Source organism: Chlorocebus sabaeus, chromosome 9 (genome assembly GCF_047675955.1).
Source record: "Chlorocebus sabaeus isolate Y175 chromosome 9, mChlSab1.0.hap1, whole genome shotgun sequence".
Classification (NCBI taxonomy): domain Eukaryota; kingdom Metazoa; phylum Chordata; class Mammalia; order Primates; family Cercopithecidae; genus Chlorocebus; species Chlorocebus sabaeus.
This window is the reverse complement of record NC_132912.1, coordinates 12,023,136-12,041,007: the sequence shown is the minus strand read 5'-3', so window position 1 is coordinate 12,041,007 and position 17,872 is coordinate 12,023,136. Positions and strand designations below refer to the sequence as shown.

The 17,872-nt window shown below is 52.9% G+C and overlaps 1 protein-coding gene across 1 annotated transcript in view; it reads right to left on the bottom strand.

Moving 5' to 3' along the window:
- Positions 1 to 12,269: 12,269 nt before the first annotated feature.
- The window catches only part of PROSER2 (proline and serine rich 2), a 43,661-nt gene continuing 38,058 nt past the window's right edge, over positions 12,270 to 17,872 (bottom strand). The window contains exons 3-4 of the mRNA XM_008002257.3: positions 16,126 to 16,378; positions 12,270 to 13,752 (exon numbers count right to left, since the gene is read on the bottom strand). Coding sequence (XP_008000448.3) covers positions 12,833 to 13,752; positions 16,126 to 16,378 — 1,173 coding nt within the window. The 3' untranslated portion in view covers positions 12,270 to 12,832. The remainder of the gene's footprint in view (positions 13,753 to 16,125; positions 16,379 to 17,872) is intronic.

Below are 17,872 nucleotides of genomic sequence, written 5' to 3'. Positions count from 1 at the left end.
GCTGCTTCCTGGAGAGGTGGCTGCATTTCCTGGTCCCTCTGCAGTGGGTGTGGCCATGTGGTGAGTGATACGTGGAAGGAGGATGCCAGTCAGCCTCAGCCTGCCCTCCAGTGAATCCATGAGACCCTCCAGATCGCTCTCCTTCCCTGCAGCCTCTGGGAGCGTCAGAGGCCACATGTTCCTACTAGTGTAGCTACAGGGTAGAAAAGGGATGCCTGGCCCACAAAGTGTGAGTAAAATAAGCTTATTTTGTTAAGCCACTGCGTAGCCTCACGCATCCTGACTAATCTGATGAGGATGCTGAAGCCCAGCCATAGAGGTGACTTGGGCCAGGCTGTGCCTTCTGTGAAGTGGCAGGCCCAGCCCAGAGCCCATCTTCATTGTCACTCTACCTCCTACCTCTGCCCATTTCTTCCCTCCTGAACACTTTTTTGGAAATACAGAATAAAGTGTGAATCTGAGGTGGGTTTTGTTCTAAGCCCTATTTGAGACAATACCTGGTTGGGACCCACGCATGGTGACGCCTCCAATGGCAGCCAACCCAGGAGGCACACTCACCACACAGCCTGTCATTAGAGTATCAGCCGGGGCGGCTGATGTCTGGGATTCAGGCTCCCATTAAGTGTCATTAGCCTTAGCCTCGGTGAGGTTTCACCCACAAGCAACCTCCCTGGCCTTGTCATTTACCACTTCCTTTGGCTTATCTAGACCAGATCTGGTACTTGGGCAGATGGAAAACCAGCTTTGGACGTGACACACTCGGGCCCCAAATGCCAAGCAGGACAAACGGCTCCTTATTCTCAGCTGAAAAAGAACCTCAGCGTAGTTGCACGAACATTTAAATGTGGATTACGAGTCGGGCATTAGGCTGTTTACTGTAGTACAGTACATATGGTGTAGCCTAGTATAGGGTAATGTGTGTAGCATAATTATAAGTCTCATACATGTCCAGTATAATGTCGTGGATCAGTACAATATGCATAATATTCGTGGTACAGCATGATGGTACAGTATAATAAGCATAATATCACATAGTCTTCTCTGCCTTGTTCCTTCCTCTCCTGAAAGCCTGGCTACCTTCCCATTGATTGCAAACGGGGAGGCTGAAACCATCAGGTTGAAGTTACAGAGGCCAGATCAGCACCGTGACACGGGTGAGCTGGCACATTCCTAACTCCTGATTACCTGGTGATGACACTGGTCTTCAACTTCCTTGGCCCCACCCAGTCTCTCCGGGGCAGGGATTCCATCCATGACTTCTGCTTGACCCTGAAACACCATGCTTGGCTTGGCTTTCTGTCTTTACCACGAGAGTTTGCGAGCTCCGGAGGAGAAGAGTCTCGCTTCGTGTTTCGCTTTTGTTAGACTGTATCCCTAGCGTCTAGGATGGTGCCTGAGTGTTTGTTGAATGACTGCTAGACTGCAAGGCCTATGTGGGCAGGGTGCCCCCGCTCATGCCACAGTGCTGTATCCAGGGACTGTGGAGACTGACAGCGCCACATGGGAGCACCCCCCCCCAGCCCCACCCACTGCCTTCCTCACACCTCTGACTCCTGACTGGCGCTAGGGCTCTGCACAGGCTGTGCCCTCTGCCTAGAATATTCCCCTTGGCGTCCTTCCAGCCTTCCCCGACTACTGCCCTGTACTCAGTCTCCCAGCCCCATGTGTCCCCTGTCACAGTGCTGCCACACCTTCTTGCAAGTAGCTTGATCGCTTGTCTGTCCTCTGCCCTGCCCTGGACTGCGAGCCTGTGGAGTGTGGGGCTGTGTCTGTCCTGCTCCCCACCGTATCCTCAGGATGGCCACAGACACCCATACGCATAACAGGTGCCACACGCTAGAAGGACGAATCGAGGAATAGCTGGCCACAGCCAGGTGTGGCCTTGTGAGCTACTCGAGGGACACCTGGAGGTCATGTACGGGGGTGCAGGAGGTGTGGCCTGGCTCTGTCGGGTTGAAGCTGCCTCGGTCATTGGCGGTCATGCTCGGGGCCAAGAAAGTGGCCTGGGTCTATTCTCTTATCCGAGCTGGACTCTCTGCTTCCTAAATTGTGACATAGGCTCACGGTGATGCTTCTGAGCCACTCCTGTTTATCAGTGTTCACACAGTGATTCACTTTAAAAGCTACCTATTAAACACCTACTGTGTGCCAGATACCCTGCTAGGTACTGGGGGTGCAGAGATTAGCACCGTGGGGCCCCACCTCCAGGAGGTCACAGCCCCATGCCTGTGCTGCGCCTGAGCGTGCATCTCCTACTGTGCTCCTCGGGGCAGCGTGCTGGGTTCTGTTTGCCAGCCCAGTACGCTGAGATCCCACCTCCCTGGGGCCCATCCCAGAGTTTCTGATCCATCAGGCGTGAGGCAAGTGTGATCATGTGTGTGTCTCACAGATTCCCCGGTGCGTGCTCTGCCGTCAGGGGCCTGCACTCAGAAGCCCTGCCCTAGACTGTCCTAGGCTGGCAGTTTTCACGAGTCCTGCACATCCATGACCTCATCGTTTAGTCTTCAGCCTCCCTCTCCTGGGTAACTTCAGTGCACACAGCAGGGGAGAGTCGGCGTTGTGTCTCGGGCCCAGGTCTTCCTGTTGGACGCTGCCCTCTCCTAGTGGCACCGGCTGGTACAGGAACAGTTTCCGGTGCCGTCGGAGTTCTAGGAGAGCTGTGGGGCCCGGCCAGGGGAAGCTGTGGGGAATTGGCGGAGGCTCTCCGGAGAAAGGCTGGAGGAGGCCATGTCTGGGAGGCAGGGTGGCGGGTCGCCTTTCCGTTCCGCAAGGAGCACGGGCTTGGCAGGATGGGCGGAGGCGGAGCAGCTCGTGGGCAGGGCCCCAGGCCCCTACCTAGAAGGCAGAGGAGGGGCAGGTGGCGTTCCTTCCTGGGCGGGCCTCCTGTCCTCGGCAGTTGGGACTTGGGCCTCAGTCATCCCACCTCCGTACAGGCCCCAGCGGGAGGTCGGGGCAGCCTTGGCCTGAGAGTGCTGTGCGTGATGGCCAGGCTGGGGCCTGTGGCCCTGCAGTTCACACAATCGCCCCCTCTGTGTCAGCCCAGGTGGCCGTGGGACTCTGGGCCTCATAGTTTCCAGTGTCCCTGGACTGGGCCAGGCTAGTCCGGGTTCAGTGCTGTCTCATCAGAAGGAGGCTGGGAGGGAGAGCAGGGAGGGGCCGGCTCCAAGAAGAGCTCCATATTTCCACGGGCAAGGAAGGGAAGGTGGAAAACCCTGCGCTGGGGTGAGCAGCTTCCTCCCGTGTTGTCTCTGAGCAGGAAGCCAGGCCTGCCCCGCCCCGGGGAAGGAAAATCAACTCTGGACACGTATTTGGAGAAAGTGGGAAAGCTCTGTTTCTCAGGGGGTGGTGAACATTTAAATGTAAAACTGGCTGCTCTGCTGAAGTCCCCACTGACTATCAGGGAGGGACCCAGGATGCAGAGTGGCCGGGGCTGCTTGTGCCTGGTTGGGGCTGCCTGTCCGTGGTAGGGGCTGGTTGTCCCTGGTAGGAGCTGGGTGGTTGTCTCTCGTTGGAGCTGGTGGGTTCTCCCTGGTCGGGGCTGGTTGGTTGTCCCTGGCTGGGGCTGGTGGGTTGTGCCTGGCTGGGGCTGGTTTTGTCCCTGGCTGGGGCTGGTTGGTTGTCCCTGGCTGGGGCTGGTTTTGTCCCTGGCTGGGGCTGGTTGGTTGTCCCTGGCTGGGGCTGGTTGGTTGTCCCTGGCTGGGGCTGGTTGGTTGTCCCTGGCTGGGGCTGGTTTTGTCCCTGGCTGGGGCTGGTGGGTTGTGCCTGGCTGGGGCTGGTGGGTTGTGCCTGGCTGGGGCTGGTTTTGTCCCTGGCTGGGGCTGGTTGGTTGTGCCTGGCTGGGGCTGGTTGGTTGTCCCTCGCTGGGGCTGCCGGGCCTGTGGGCTTTCACTCCTGCATCTGGTCTTGCTCCCGAGTTCCCAGGGCCATGTAGGAATTCCCTGCGGTGATGACGGGGATGAGGAGGGTGTGAGCCAGGCACACGCCAAGCACCTGACACTGGTGTTGCTGAGGCCCGTCCTTGAGGACAGTCTCTCCCCCCAGCCCTGGCCCTGCCTCTGCGCGCCATGGGGAGGGGAGACCATGTTCTTATGAACGGCTCTTTCCATCCCAGGCAGTCTGAGTGCTCTACAGTTCCCTGGACTGAGTCGAAATCTCTCCACCTGTCCTCTCTGTGGCCACTCAGAATGATCTGGCATGACGGCCCCTCAGCCTTTAGAACCTCCCAGCTGTCTGTACGTCCTGGGTCAGTGTGCTCCGTACTTTCCACTGGCTCTGGGCTCCTCTGGAAGCTGCAGGCTGCGATGTGGAATTGAAAATCCAGCAGGGGGCCGGGCGCGGTGGCTCACGCCTGTAATCCCAGCACTTTGGGAGGCCGAGACGGGCGGATCACGAGGTCAGGAGATCGAGACCATCCTGGCTAACCTGGTGAAACCCCGTCTCTACTAAAAAATACAAAAAACTAGCCGGGCGAGGTGGCGGGCGCCTGTAGTCCCAGCTACTTCAGAGGCTGAGGCAGGAGAATGGCGTGAACCCGGGAGGCGGAGCTTGCAGTGAGCTGAGATCCGGCCACTGCACTCCAGCCTGGGTGACAGAGCAAGACTCCGCCTCAAAAAAAAAAAAAAAGAAAATCCAGCAGGGTATACTTACAGCAAAATGTACCTTTGAAATCTGGTACATTTTGGAGGATCTGGTTTTTAGAAACAGCAAGCAGTCCCTTGGAATCAAAACTGTATGAGGTGGATGACAGCTAAGAAAAAAACAAAAATCTGGTTCAAAAGGAAAACTTGAGTGATTTTAAAAACCTGGCCTAGCCGGCGCGGTGGCTCACACCTGTAATCCTAGCACTTTGGGAGGCCAAGGCGGGCGGATCAAGAGGTCAGGAGATCGAGACCATCCTGTCTAACAAGGTGAAACCCTGTCTCTACTAAAAATACAAAAATTAGCCAGGCATGGTGCCAGGCACCTGTTAGTCCCAGCTACTCGGGAGACGGAGGCAGGAGAATGGCGTGACCCGGGAGGTGGAGCTTGCAGTGAGCCGAGATTGCGCCACTGCACTCCAGCCTGGGCGACAGAGCAAGACTCCATCTCAAAAACAATAACAAAAACAAAACAAAACAAAAACCTGGCCTAAACTGGCACTGAAAGTAGTTATTCCTAGATAAATTTACAAAAGATAATCGAAATGATAGCAAGGTTACCAGACAAATTGTGGGGCCTCCCAAGGCAAGGAGACCTCAGTTCCTTGAGAGCCGGCACACCCAATAAAACAGACAAAAATGTCAGCAGTGCCACTGAGAAATATTGGCAGAATTGTGATCATTTGTGACAGGGCAGGAGGGGCCAACAGTTTGTACGGTACGTGTGTCACGATGGAGCTGCAGCTGGAAACGTGTAAGGCGAAACACCACCTGGTGCCTGCTGTGCCCTGTGCTGGGCCCGGGGTGGAGGCGGAGGCGGAGGCAGGCCTGGGCGGCGCAGTGCTGCCCAGATGCTGGGTTGGAGCCAGGCCCCTGGACTTTCCATGGAAGCCTCCTTGCCTTTCTAGCAACAACCACGGCTTCAAAGGCCTGCCAAGGAGCGGATCGGGCAACCCCAGGAGCTTGTGTAGCCGTGTTGTGTATAGCAGTCCTGCACGTCAGGGCGCTGGAAACTCCTACAGGTGATTCTAGGTTCTAGAACCAGCTCCTAAGTGGGGGAAGGGAGACAGGCCACCAAAGGACCTGCCTGGAGCTGGGTCCCCAAGGCCGAGGTCATAGGCACCAGATTCAAGGACCCCCCTATCCGCTGTCTTGGGGGCTCTTCTCAGGCCCAGACTCACCATCCACCTCCCTTTCCTCTTGGAAGCTGCCCTTTGCCCCCGCTCCCTTTTCCTGCCAAGCCTGCCCTCAACTGGCCCAGCCTTCAGTTGCCTTTTCTTGTCACCCCTCTAAGTGGCCCCGTCCCTATTACTATGCCCTGAAGCCTATCTAAAGATCAGGAGGAGTCATGGGGAGAAGGCGGCCAAGTTTGTTGAGGAAGTGATTCTGTGGGTGGCAAGGAAAGAAGGGAAGCAAGAGGGCAGGACACACTGGAGGGTGCAGCCTGGCTGCCAGGGCAGGGCACCTGCGGCAGCCCCCAGAGGCCCCCGAGGAGAGAAGCGAAGCCTCCCTGTTCCATGTGGAAGCTGCTGGGCCAGCCCCACCTGTCAGGTGGCCGCAGGGAGAAAGGAGCCACCATCTAGCACCACACAGTGTCGGCATATGGCAGGGACACAAAGATTGGCTGAATGCGTGAATGAATGCCTGAGACTCTCATATCTGGTACCTCCCTGCTGCCGTCAACCGTTTTACATGATAGACGTTTAAATTCAGTTCTTGTGGCTTTTAAGATTAGACTGAAGGGCCAGGCACAGTGGCTTACACCTATAATCCCAGCACTTTGGGAGGCCGAGGCGGGTGAATCACCTGAGGTCAGGAGTTCGAGACAAGCCTGGCCAACATAGTGAAACCCCGTCTCTACTAAAAATACAAAAATTAGCTGGGCGTGGTGACGGGCACCTGGAGTCCCAGCTACTAGGGAGGCTGAGGCAGAATTGCTTGAACCCGGGAGGCAGAGGTTGCAGTGAGCTGAGATGGCGCCACTGTGCTACAGCCTGCGCGGCAGAGCGAAACTCCATCTCAAAAAAAAAAAAAAAAAAAAGAAAAGAAAAAAGATTGGACTGACGAATGAAGAGCCTCACAGAAAGCTTCACAGTCACATGGTGATGAATTAGGGAAGTCACGGTCATGTGAGCCCCTCAGCCCTGAGTTGGGAAGGCGGCCGCAGGAGATGGGGCACCGCAGCTGCTCCGACATCTGGGCACGGCCAGGCCTTCTTACTCTTTGAAAACCGTCTTCCCAAGCAGAGGTTATTTTCCCCAAATTCAGAACGCCAGACGCCAAGTGAATAGTCACGTAAAAGGGATACAGTCTGTCTGATTTCAAGGACCAGGAAACTTGTAGAGTCCGAGAACCAGTTGGAAACTGAAGGTGGCCAGGTGGCATTGCTGGCTCCATAATCTGTCAGGGAGATGGGTTGGATGAGGACTTGGGCCATTGCATAAGAGCTACAGAGGGCCAGGGCATCTTCAGAAATAAGGGCAGGTCCCTTGCTGCCATCCTCACACTCAGGCAGTTCATGGGGGGAAACGCACCGGCCCCGCAGTCAAAGGGGCCTGGGCCTGAATGGGAGCTGTCCTTGAGTCATGTGCACAGGCTGTGCAGGCCCGGCATGCAGCTCCCTTGTTCATTCAGCCCCACCCCTGAAAGGCATTTCCAGAATTTAGGTCACTACTGTTGGCAGCGTTGCTTCATGTACAAACACTCTGAGGTTAAAGTTTATGAAGGGTGACCTGTTTATCAACCACTGAGTTCCAGCAGCCTCCGCTTGCAAATGTGAATTCTTATCTGGGGCTGGGTGGGCTGGTCATAGCGACTGCTCTGACTGCAGCAGGGGACGTGGGGGTGGGGTTCGCATGCTGGCCTGGGGTTCCTGCCATCTGCCCAGCCCGCAGCAGAGAGGCCTGGGGCTTTGAGCATGTCTACAGCGGGTTGCACTTCCAGGTGCTCCCAAACCTCAGAAGCAAGGGTCAGTGAGGAACAGGGTGACCAGGGCTTTAAAGCAGCCTCAGGAGCCAGGAAAACCTGTATGAAACCCAAGCAGTGAAGCAGGAGGGGACCCGGCCCGACCCCGCCTTGCTCCAGATCCTCCTGTGCCCAGGACAGAGGGGTCTGGCTGTGGACCCCGCACTCAGATCTGGGGATTGCAGTGGGGTCCAGGCAATGCTGGGGCACAGTGACCCCGCTGCACTCTGCAGGGTGTTTTGGGTGCTTCTCCCCTAGGCTGGAGTTTGCCGTTTTGAGGCTGTTCAGGTCATTACTGGGAGTCACCATGCAGCCCCTTCTTAGCTGGTGGTTGCATAGGAAGCTCCTACAGTCTATATAAGAAGCAGGCCTGGAGGACACCCTTTCAGGCTCCTGGGTGTTCGCTTCCCCCCTCCCCCAAGGACAATACCCAGGAGGAAGCACGAAGCCTGCTTTGCTGAGTGATGGGCATTTCATAAGTACTGTGAATGTGGAATGCAGAGGGCTGAGTTCTGCTATCTTGTTTGGAAGAGGCCTTTCAGAAAGCCTTCATCTGTCAAACTCCAGCGCGGACTGTTGCCATGGTGAAAAGCGCGGGGTGGGAGGGTCCCCTGGGCCTTTTCTTCTGTGGATGTCTGGATCCCCCCACAAGGCTTTCATGCCGAGAGAAAGTGGTGATTCTAGCAGTGAGGGAGAAGCCCCAGAGGCCTGGGGGAGGTAGACCACGTGGAGTTGGGTTCCCAGCCACGCCTCCGCTTCACATTCAATGACAGAGCACGTGATTTCCCAGAGCGGCTTGCAGCTCTGTCTTCTTTCCTCAGCTATTTGAAAGCAGGGCTCGTCCAACTAGCAGATTAGAAAAGGAGATGGGACTTGTTCCCCCTACTTAAAAGCAGGGGAGAAAAGCCTTGTGAAGAGAAGACACAAAACCTGTTTGGTGACTTGTCGTTTCAGTGAAAACACAAACCTCTCCAGGTGAGCACTCCCAACTCCTCCCCTTCCTCCTCCCACCAGCAGCCCTGGCAGGGACCATAGGCATGATGAGAAGAACAGAAAAACAAGGCGACTGCTCACTCAGAGTTCACCATTCTTTGATGGCAGAAGTTTAAGAACCCCAGGAAGCAGTTTAGTTAACAAACAAGTTTGTTAATCTCGCCACGTCACGGCGAGAAAGACACGCAGAGAAACAGTGCCTTCCTGAGGGAAGTCGCCATCGGGAAGACAGCAGGGCACTTCGGAGTTTCCCGATAAGGAGACTGTTGTCATATTTTATCTTTCTCTTTCATTCCTCTGTATTAGCCATTAAATACTGATTTCCTTAGATTACCTATTGTATGTTATAAAAAAACACCAAATCCTCTGACAAGTCAGAATCCTCACAGCCAGAGGTGTGGAAATTTAAAGAGAATCCATTTCTTTTTTCTTTGTTTGAGAAAAGGTCTCGCTCTGTTGCCCGGGTTGGAGTGCGGTGGCAAGATCTCGGCTAACTGCAACCTTAACCTCCCAGACTCAAGCGATACTGCCACCTCTGCCTCCTGAGTGACGTACTACAGGTGCATGCCACCCGGCCGGGCTATTTCTTTTTTTTTTTTGTAGAGATAGGGACTCACTATATAGCCCAGGCTGGTCTCGAACTCCTGGGCTCAATCGATCCCCCCACCTTGACCTCCTAAAGTTCTGGCATGAGCCACCGGCCAAGAGAATATATTTCCGATTTTTTGTTTTTTAAATAAAACAGTCAGTCTTAAGGTTTCCATAAGGCCTTGCTCATCACCTCTGCTCAGCTCTTTACAATAGCTGGTTCCAAATGGGCATCCTACAGTGGAACTCTGCACCAGGAATTTTGAGTGAGGGATCCTAAATTCAGAAGACAGCTTGTACAGCCCAGGAGGGGCCGAAGAGCAGGCAGGCAGCGTAGGCTGTGAGCCCCGTGCCTGGGGCCGCCCTCAGATGCCTGTGAGTTTGGTCAAAATGCATGAAGCCGAGGGCTCTATCATTAAACACGTGGAGAAGTCGTCCTCCGAATTCTTGATGAAAGCATCCCAGGATCGGTGTCTCTGTCTTTCCTGTCCCTTCTCTCCTCAGCCAGCCTTATAGGAGAATGAGGGCAGGGGAGACGCAAAGATCAGCATTTCTGCCAATCTCGTGAAGTTGGGTATGCGTGCTAGGAACCAAGTATCAGAAAGGGGGGGAGGAGGAGGAGAGGACTGCAGCAGGTGCTGTGATCCTGTGTTTGGTGTTGCCATCCGCTCACGGGACTCTGGTTTGGTCATTTGCACACAGCTTTTGGAAAGCAAAGGATATGGCTGGGGCAGTGGCTCACGCCTGTAATCCCAGCACTTTGGGAGGCCGAGGCGGGCGGATCACATGAGGTCAGGGGTTTGAGACCAGCCTGGCCAACATAGTGAAACCCCATCTCTACTAAAAATACAAAAATTAGCCCAGCATGATGGCGCGTTCCTTTAATCCCAGCTACTCGGGAGGCGGAAGTTGCAGTGAGCCGAGATCACGCCACTGCATTCCAGCCTGGGCGAAGGTTATTCTCTCTCCCAGTTCTTGGGAAAAGGGAGACAAGACCGTCTCAAAAAGAAAAGAAAAGGATATTTTTTTTTCGGATTTAAGCATTAAGATAAAGAGTTTTGTAAAAGCAGAGAATGATTTACAAGCATCACTTGGGGGAAAAAGTGGGGCATTTAGGATTCATCTTTCCATTACGATTTTGCTTTGAGATATGTTTGGTCCTTCAAATTACCGTGAACCATTTGACCTTTAAGAAATGACATCATATAATTACAGCAAGGAAAGTAATGCCTCTCCACAAACTGGGTTTGCCAACATAAGTACACCTACGGGTTAGTTTAGCAGCAGCTACAATTTGAACTTTGTATAAAACATACGGCTTTAATTAGTAGGGTTTTAGACACAAGAAATGACTAGAGTGACAGTCAGTGTAACCATGAACAAACAGAAGAAATTATGAATAAATAGAAGGAAAGGGTATAACCATTTAAAAGAAAAGTAATTGAGAATATAGCATGCAATGCAAACACAAGCTTAAGAAAAAACTCTTAAATTTATTTTTCAAAAATGTGATTATGGCAACGAATAAACTAATATGCAGTCCAGTTCACCCTACTCACAGTGAAATCATGGGGTCAGTGAAAAATACACCGTCCTCATCCGTAGAGTATTTAAAATGCCGGTTGTATCAGGGCCTTCTGTTATTGAACACTGTATGGCATCTTGCTTTGTAAAGAGGAAACACAGCCCTTATAAATCCTTTAAACCAATCCAGCATTAAAAGGAGTAAAATTTATAGTAACTTCTTTTGAAAGTTGTAAAATTAAAGCACCTATTTAAATTAAGATCATCAAGAATCTATGAGGTTATTATTCATGAGAATAAGAGCTGGATGAGACTAATATTGCATTTCTAAGGAAAAAATTATAATCATGCACTTTATGTAATTTACAAGGCAAATGGAATACTATGAAAAATGCCCTCCACAGCACATTTAAATCTGAATTTAAGTGATACTCAATGGGAAAGAAACAGGCTCTGTTACGGTGCTGGCGGAGACATAAAAACACAAGGGTGTGACTGCTCAGGGCAGCCTGTCCCGTCTATTTTTAGAGGTCTAAGACTCCAGCCTTAAATAGTTTTGATAATAACACTTGTGGCATAACTCAGCGTGTAAGACATAGTCTGAGAGGAAACCGGTTCTTTTCCTGCTAACCTTCTTCACTGGTTTTTCCCTATTAATTCTGATATCTTGCTTGTGGAACATGACAGTCGCGTGGATCTTTTTTTTTTTTTTTTTTTTTTTATTGAGACGGAGTCTCGCTCTGTCGCCCAGGCTGGAGTGCAGTGGCCAGATCTCAGCTCACTGCAAGCTCCGCCTCCCGGGTTTACGCCATTCTCCTGCCTCAGCCTCCGGAGTAGCTGGGACTACAGGCGCCCGCCACCTCGCCCGGCTAGTTTTTTGTATTTTTAGTAGAGACGGGGTTTCACCGTGTTAGCCAGGATGGTCTCGATCTCCTGACCTCGTGATCCGCCCGTCTCGGCCTCCCAAAGTGCTGGGATTACAGGCTTGAGCCACCGCGCCCGGCCTAGTCGCGTGGATCTTTAAGAATCTTTTGCTTCCTTCTGTTGACCTCAGAATATGCAAAACTAAAATTAGGTGATAAAGGAGATTAGTTTTCTAAAAAGTTCCATCTTTAGTGAACAGTCTTGCTTACTTGGAAACAGGGAATATTACTTTAATTGGGAACAGAGGAACACTTTGTTAAGGAAAAAGCACTTTGGGTTCACCAAAATATCATGGAGACGTGCCCTTAAGACACTTCCATACTAGGAAGTAACAATTTCTTGTATCATCCGTCAGGATGCTGAGGTGGCTCTGTCTGCCCAAGAATAGGAAGCGCTGGCATCCTGTAGTGACTTAGGAGGGTGTTCAGAAGTTTCTATTTAATAATGATGCATGTGGACACACAGGATACCTATGCATGTATATGTTGACACATATGTAAAAACATATACACACAAACACAGGCTCAGGCAAACATGTCCCAGACCGCAGAGTCTGATGAGACTTGCTTTCTCAAAATTCCCGTTCTGTTTCACTCCCAAAACTCTAAAGGTTTCATTGCAGTTTTCAGTAAAAAAAAAAAAAAAAAAAAAAAAACTGGGCAAACTAAATTACGTCAAGAAACAAAAGCAAAGTGCCACGATGCCTCACCCTTCGAAAACAAAAGCGAGTCTATTAAGACATTACAAATGTAACAAGCATTTTTTTTTTATTTGTATTTTCTTAGAAAAGGCGGGGAGAATCCTGAGTGGAAGGGATCTGAACTGACTTTCATGTCATGTACTTTGAGAAAAGGGTAGATGAGACTAAAGAATGATAATCAGACCAGTCCTGCTCCTCCCAGCCCCCAAAAGATGGCATTTACACATCACGGACTCCCATGGGTCTAAGGTTCTTGGGTTCTCAGTTCTTGGGAAAAGGGAGACAAGCCCCCGGCCGGATTCTTTCAGGGAAGAGTCCTCTGTTCCGGTGGCTGGAGCCGCTGGTGCGGGCTCAGCCCGGAGGCCCCAGCCTGGCACCTCTAGACTCTGATGCGCCGCAGAGGGCAAGGGGTCCCCTGCCACTTCCGTTTTAGGCCAAACAGCTCCTGCGTGCAGCGACTCTCTCACCCTCTCTTCAGGGTGGACCGGAGCCCGCGCGGCCCTCACGAGCTCTCCCTGAGCAGCCCCAGCTTCCGCAGCGCCTCCCTGCGCGCCTCCTCCGAGGAGCCGCGGCCTGCGAACTGCACGGTGATGCCCTGAGGCCGGGGCAGGGAGTCTGCGAGGCGCCAGTCCTGGGCACCGTCGGGCTGCCGCGGCCCGGGGAAGCTCTGGCGGGCCCGCGCGCTGGGCAGGGCCGGGCCGGGGCGGAAGCAGAGGGACTTCCCGGTGGGCGCGAAGGCGCTGTGTGTGCTCTTCAGGGCCTCGTGCGCACTCGGGAAGCCGTTGGCCAGCGCCGGGCCCCGCGGAGCCTGACCCCCTGCCTGGAGACTCTCAGCGGGGCCAGGCAGGCCCTGGCCACGTGCCACCTGCGTCGGGGAGGAGCCGCCCCCCGAGGCCCCCTCGCCCACATCCCCTGCCGTGGGGAAGGCGCCGGCGTGGCCGTGGATGGTGGCCAGCACCTGCGCCCTGCGCTCCTGCACGCTGACGGCCGCCCTGGACAGGGTCCTGTGGGGCTCCCGGGCCGCGCCGTTGGTGACGATGATGTTGCTGGGGAAGCGGGGGGCCTTGGGCTGCGCCGGGCGACTGGGCCCCGGGCCGGGGTCTCTGCTGCGGGGCCCCCAGGCGGCCGGTGTCCTCCACTCCTCGGGCCGGCCCTCCCTGGATGGGGATGTGGGCGAGAGGGCTTCGTTTCCCGCCAACCTCTCGGAAATCTTCTGCGCAATAACGAGGGGCGTGGGAACGGAGCGCAGGAGTCTGGGGTGCTCCGCTGGCGGGGAAGGGGCACGCAGCTCCCTCTTGGGGGGGTCGGGGGTGCTGGGCACGGGCGGTGGCGCAGGAGGAAGGGTCTCGGGAGCTGGGGGATCCAGAGGTGGAGGAGTCTCAGCATCTTGTTTCCTGTGCTCCTTCCCGGCAGGTGCAGGCCCTGGAAGACGACGGAGGAGTCTGTGAGCCACCAGCCCACGTGAAAGTAAATGCATGAAGTTCCCTCTCGCTGAACTGAAAAGAGCCTCAACCTGGACCTGACACCAACTTCCCCGGTGCTGCCTGTGAGTCAACTCCTCTCTCCCTGTTCCTGGGACTAGGGAAGCCCAAGGTGGTATGTCATGCGCATGACCTCACTTTGAGAAGGGACAAATCACGATAGCCCTGCAAGTCAGACAGTCGGCACCTAGGAGACATCCCCTCCATGCGGGCTGCTGAGGCTCCAGCCCCTGAGGCTAGGACAGGACGCAAGTAGTGACCAACTCATCAGGGGAGTTTACTAAGGGGAAACTGAGGCTAGAAAGTGTGTGGCACACACCGACAGCAGCAGGTCTTTCTGGATGAAGGACATGTAGCTGTGTCACTTTCCTCTATGACAGAGAACTTAGCAGGCCTGCCTCTGAGTCCTTCCATAGCATGTGTCAATCACAGATCACCTGGCACTGCTGTACTTACACACCCCTCAATACAACACTGGGCTGGGTGCAGTGGCTCACACCTGTAATCCCAGCACTTTGGGAGGCCGAGGCAGGTGGATCACTTGAGGCCAGAAGTTCAAGATCATCCTGGCCAACATGGTGAAACCCTGTCTCTACTAAAAGTACAACAATTAGCGGGGTGTGGTGGTGTGTGCCTATAGTCCCAGCTACTCTGGAGGCTGAGGCAGGAGAATCACTTGAACCTGGGAGGTGGAGGCTGCAGTGAGCTGAGAGGGCACCACTGTACTCCAGCCTGAGCAACACAGTGAGACACTGTCTCAGGAAAAACACAAAACAAAAAAAGAAAACACCCTGAAATTCATAACTTGTTATGTTTATATCTTCACAGTCTCACAATGTATACTCTGTGGGCACTTACAATTGTTATGAATATGCCAGGTGGGGTGGCGCACACCTGTAATCCCAGCGATCTGGGAGTCTGCGGTGGGAGGATCACTTGAGCCCAAGAGTTCGAGACCAGCCTGGGCTGGATAGTGAGACCCCATCACTATAAAAAAAATTAGCCAGGCATGGTGGCACACACTTGTAGTGCCAGCTACTTGGGAGGCTGAGGTGGGAGGATCATCTGAACCCAGGAGTTGGAGGGTGCGGAGAGCCAGGACTGTGCCACTGCACTCCAGCCTGGGTGACAGAGCAAGTTCCTGTCTCACAAAAACGAAAGAAAAATTGTTATGAAAATATAATGTTAGTGAACTGATGGATAGGTGTAGCTGATTTTTCAAAGAGTGTTTTCCTTGGCATGACTATGTGATCTCACATTTTATACAGTAAAAATGTACAGTACATTACTTCTCTTCTTTGAAGAGATGGCTGCAAACCAAGCTCCATATTTACATGGAATCCATAACTGTAGTATATGAAGTTCTGAGTAATACATAGCCTTGCTTAAAAGACATATGGGTACACATGTGCACACAATTTATTTCTAGTGGCTTAAGACAAATGACAGTATTTTATCCTTACCAGAGCAAAAATAATTTTTTCCTCATCCCTTCCAACGTTAACCCCTTGGCCACATTTGTTTCCAGTATCCTTTCCAATCAGGGGAAAAAACTGGAAGATATTTTTCTCTGCCCATTTCCCTGCAGCTCAGGGATCCCCAACACCCCTGGTACTGGTCTGTGGCCTGTTAGGAACTGGGGCGCACAGCAGGATGTGAGCAGTGAGCCAGCGAAGCTTCATTTGTATTTACAGCCACTATCCATGGCTCGCATTACCAAGCGCCACCTCCTGCCATGTCAGCAGTGGTATTAGATTGTCTTTCTGTTTTTGAGACAGGGTCTTGCTCTGCCACCCAGGCTGGAGTGCAGTGGCACAGTCTCGGCTCACTGCAACCTCTGCTTCCTGGTTCAAGCGATTCTCGTGCCTCAGCCTCGGGACCAGCTGGGACTACAGGCATGCGCCACCACGCCCAGCTGACTTTTGTATTTTTAGTAGAGATGAGGTTTCACCGTGTTGGCCGGCTGGCCTTGAATTCCTGGCCTCAAGTGATCCACGGTGCCCAGCCTGTAACATCGAATAATTACCTGGAAGCCATTTCCAGTTTTCCTTCTTTCTGTGCGTGTGTATGCATTGTGTATATAAAAAAAGTACTCTCCGCTTATGTGCCCAGTCCATTCCATTCTTTATTCTAGTCCTTCTGGCATTTCCCTTTGCTGGACAACGAAACTGCCGAGGATTCTTTTCCCCTATAAGAATCTGGTAAGACTCAACAGCTTCTACTGGCAAGCACAGGGGAACACAGAAGAAGTATCTCTGGGTCTCACAGACACCAGCAAACCATGTTCCAGGGCTGGCCTGTGCTTCCCCCTCACCTGCTGCCTGCGTCTCCTCTGGGAGGCCCTTGGCTTCCCCGGCGCCAGGTGCTGGCTGCACTAAGTCGATGACATCTTCTGGCTCGGAGGGACTGGAGGTGCTGTCCTCCAGAGACGGGGAGCAGAGGCAGCACACTCCCCCATCACACAGCACTGGCTCCTCAAAGTCCTCGTCCAGGGAGTCAATTGTCTCCTCAAAAAACAGGAGGACGTCCTTTTCCTCATGGGTGAGGTACTTCAGGCTCTCATCATCCTAGAGTACAGGTTTGGGGATTGGGAACAGAAGAGAGAAAACAAACAGTGGCTTCACTAAAGAGACAAAAGCCGAAGCAAAGTTGGAATCGGTCCGTAGCCCAGGGCGGAACTCACTGTGTCCTGAGAATGCCCTGCCATGCGGGGTACCCCTGCCACACAGTGCCCGCGTGTGCCTCTCCATCGCCCAGACGGAAGAGAACGCGCTCCGAAAGGCAGAGCGAATAACAACGCCTCAAAGCTCTTAGAACAGGCCTTCGCCTTGCGGTTCCTAGCAAGTCAATGACAAAAAGCAGCCGTTCGGGGCACACTGGACAGCTGTTGTCAGCCTACTGCCATCCCACACACTTGCTTTTCCATCATCACGGGAAACCTCTGCTTAAAGATGGTGGACTGAACTCGCATATTTATCTCCTTTCTCACCAGAAACCTTACTAAAACAAAGGGATTTTTTTTTTTTTAAGGCACAAATCACAACGACAAAATAACAGGAAGAGAGATGGTGGAGCACGCGTCATCTTTGGGGAATCTGAAGAATTCAGGAGCCAAAAGCAGGGCAGGTGGAGGGCAGGACAGGTGGAAACTGACTGAGAAGGCCCAGGAAAGCCAGTGACCCAGCTGCTGTGCCCACAGAACTGCCCAGAAGCTCCGGTCCTGGAGGTGCTGAGCAGCTCGGGAAGTGTGGGCAAGGTGATGGCGAAGACAGCCCAACTGTTTGAAAGTCTCTTTCAGAAGCAGCGAGCTCATCCTGGCACAAACCTAGCCACTTACTCTCGAAAAAGGTGACAGAGGAACCCTGCAGTGGGGCCATGGAGCAAAGCTGACGGTGCAACGCCGTGTTAACAGTGTGGGCCGTGGGTGCAGCCAGGTGACGGCCCTCCAGACGGGGGACTGTGCACAGCATCTCTGGGGAACCTGAGGAATCCAAGAGCCAAAAACGGCTGATCCCAAGGGTTCCCCAGCAAGGTCAATCCACAGGTAAAGACTACAGTCAACGAATCCCCGTGTAGAATTGCGCAGCAGTTTCTGACTGTCCTACTCTGGAGTATGTGCAGATATCTAATAACCACCGAGCATCTGAGGAAAACCGTGACCGTGAAAGAGCTATCAAAACCAAAGGACAAAAAAGCAACTTACAGGAAACGAACTATGTGGAGGGATGGAAAACTTCAAAAAGGCTATCGTCATCAGTTGTCAGGTAAGAGGGGATACTGAATCCATACACAGCATGATGTTTTCTTTACAGGACAAAAGAAGACTGTTAAAAATTTAAAAAACAATACTAACAGCAGAGAACAATGAACAACTAAATAAAAGCCTAAAAGGTAAAGTTGTGAAATCAGAAAACTATGAAAAGAAAGGGTAAGAAAATCAAAGGATAGATCTGGGAGGGCCACTATGTGAATAATGAGAGTTCCAGAAAGAGAAATCAGAGAAAATGAGAGGAAGAAATTATAAAATAAACAAAATAATTCAGGGAAATACCCGTAAACAG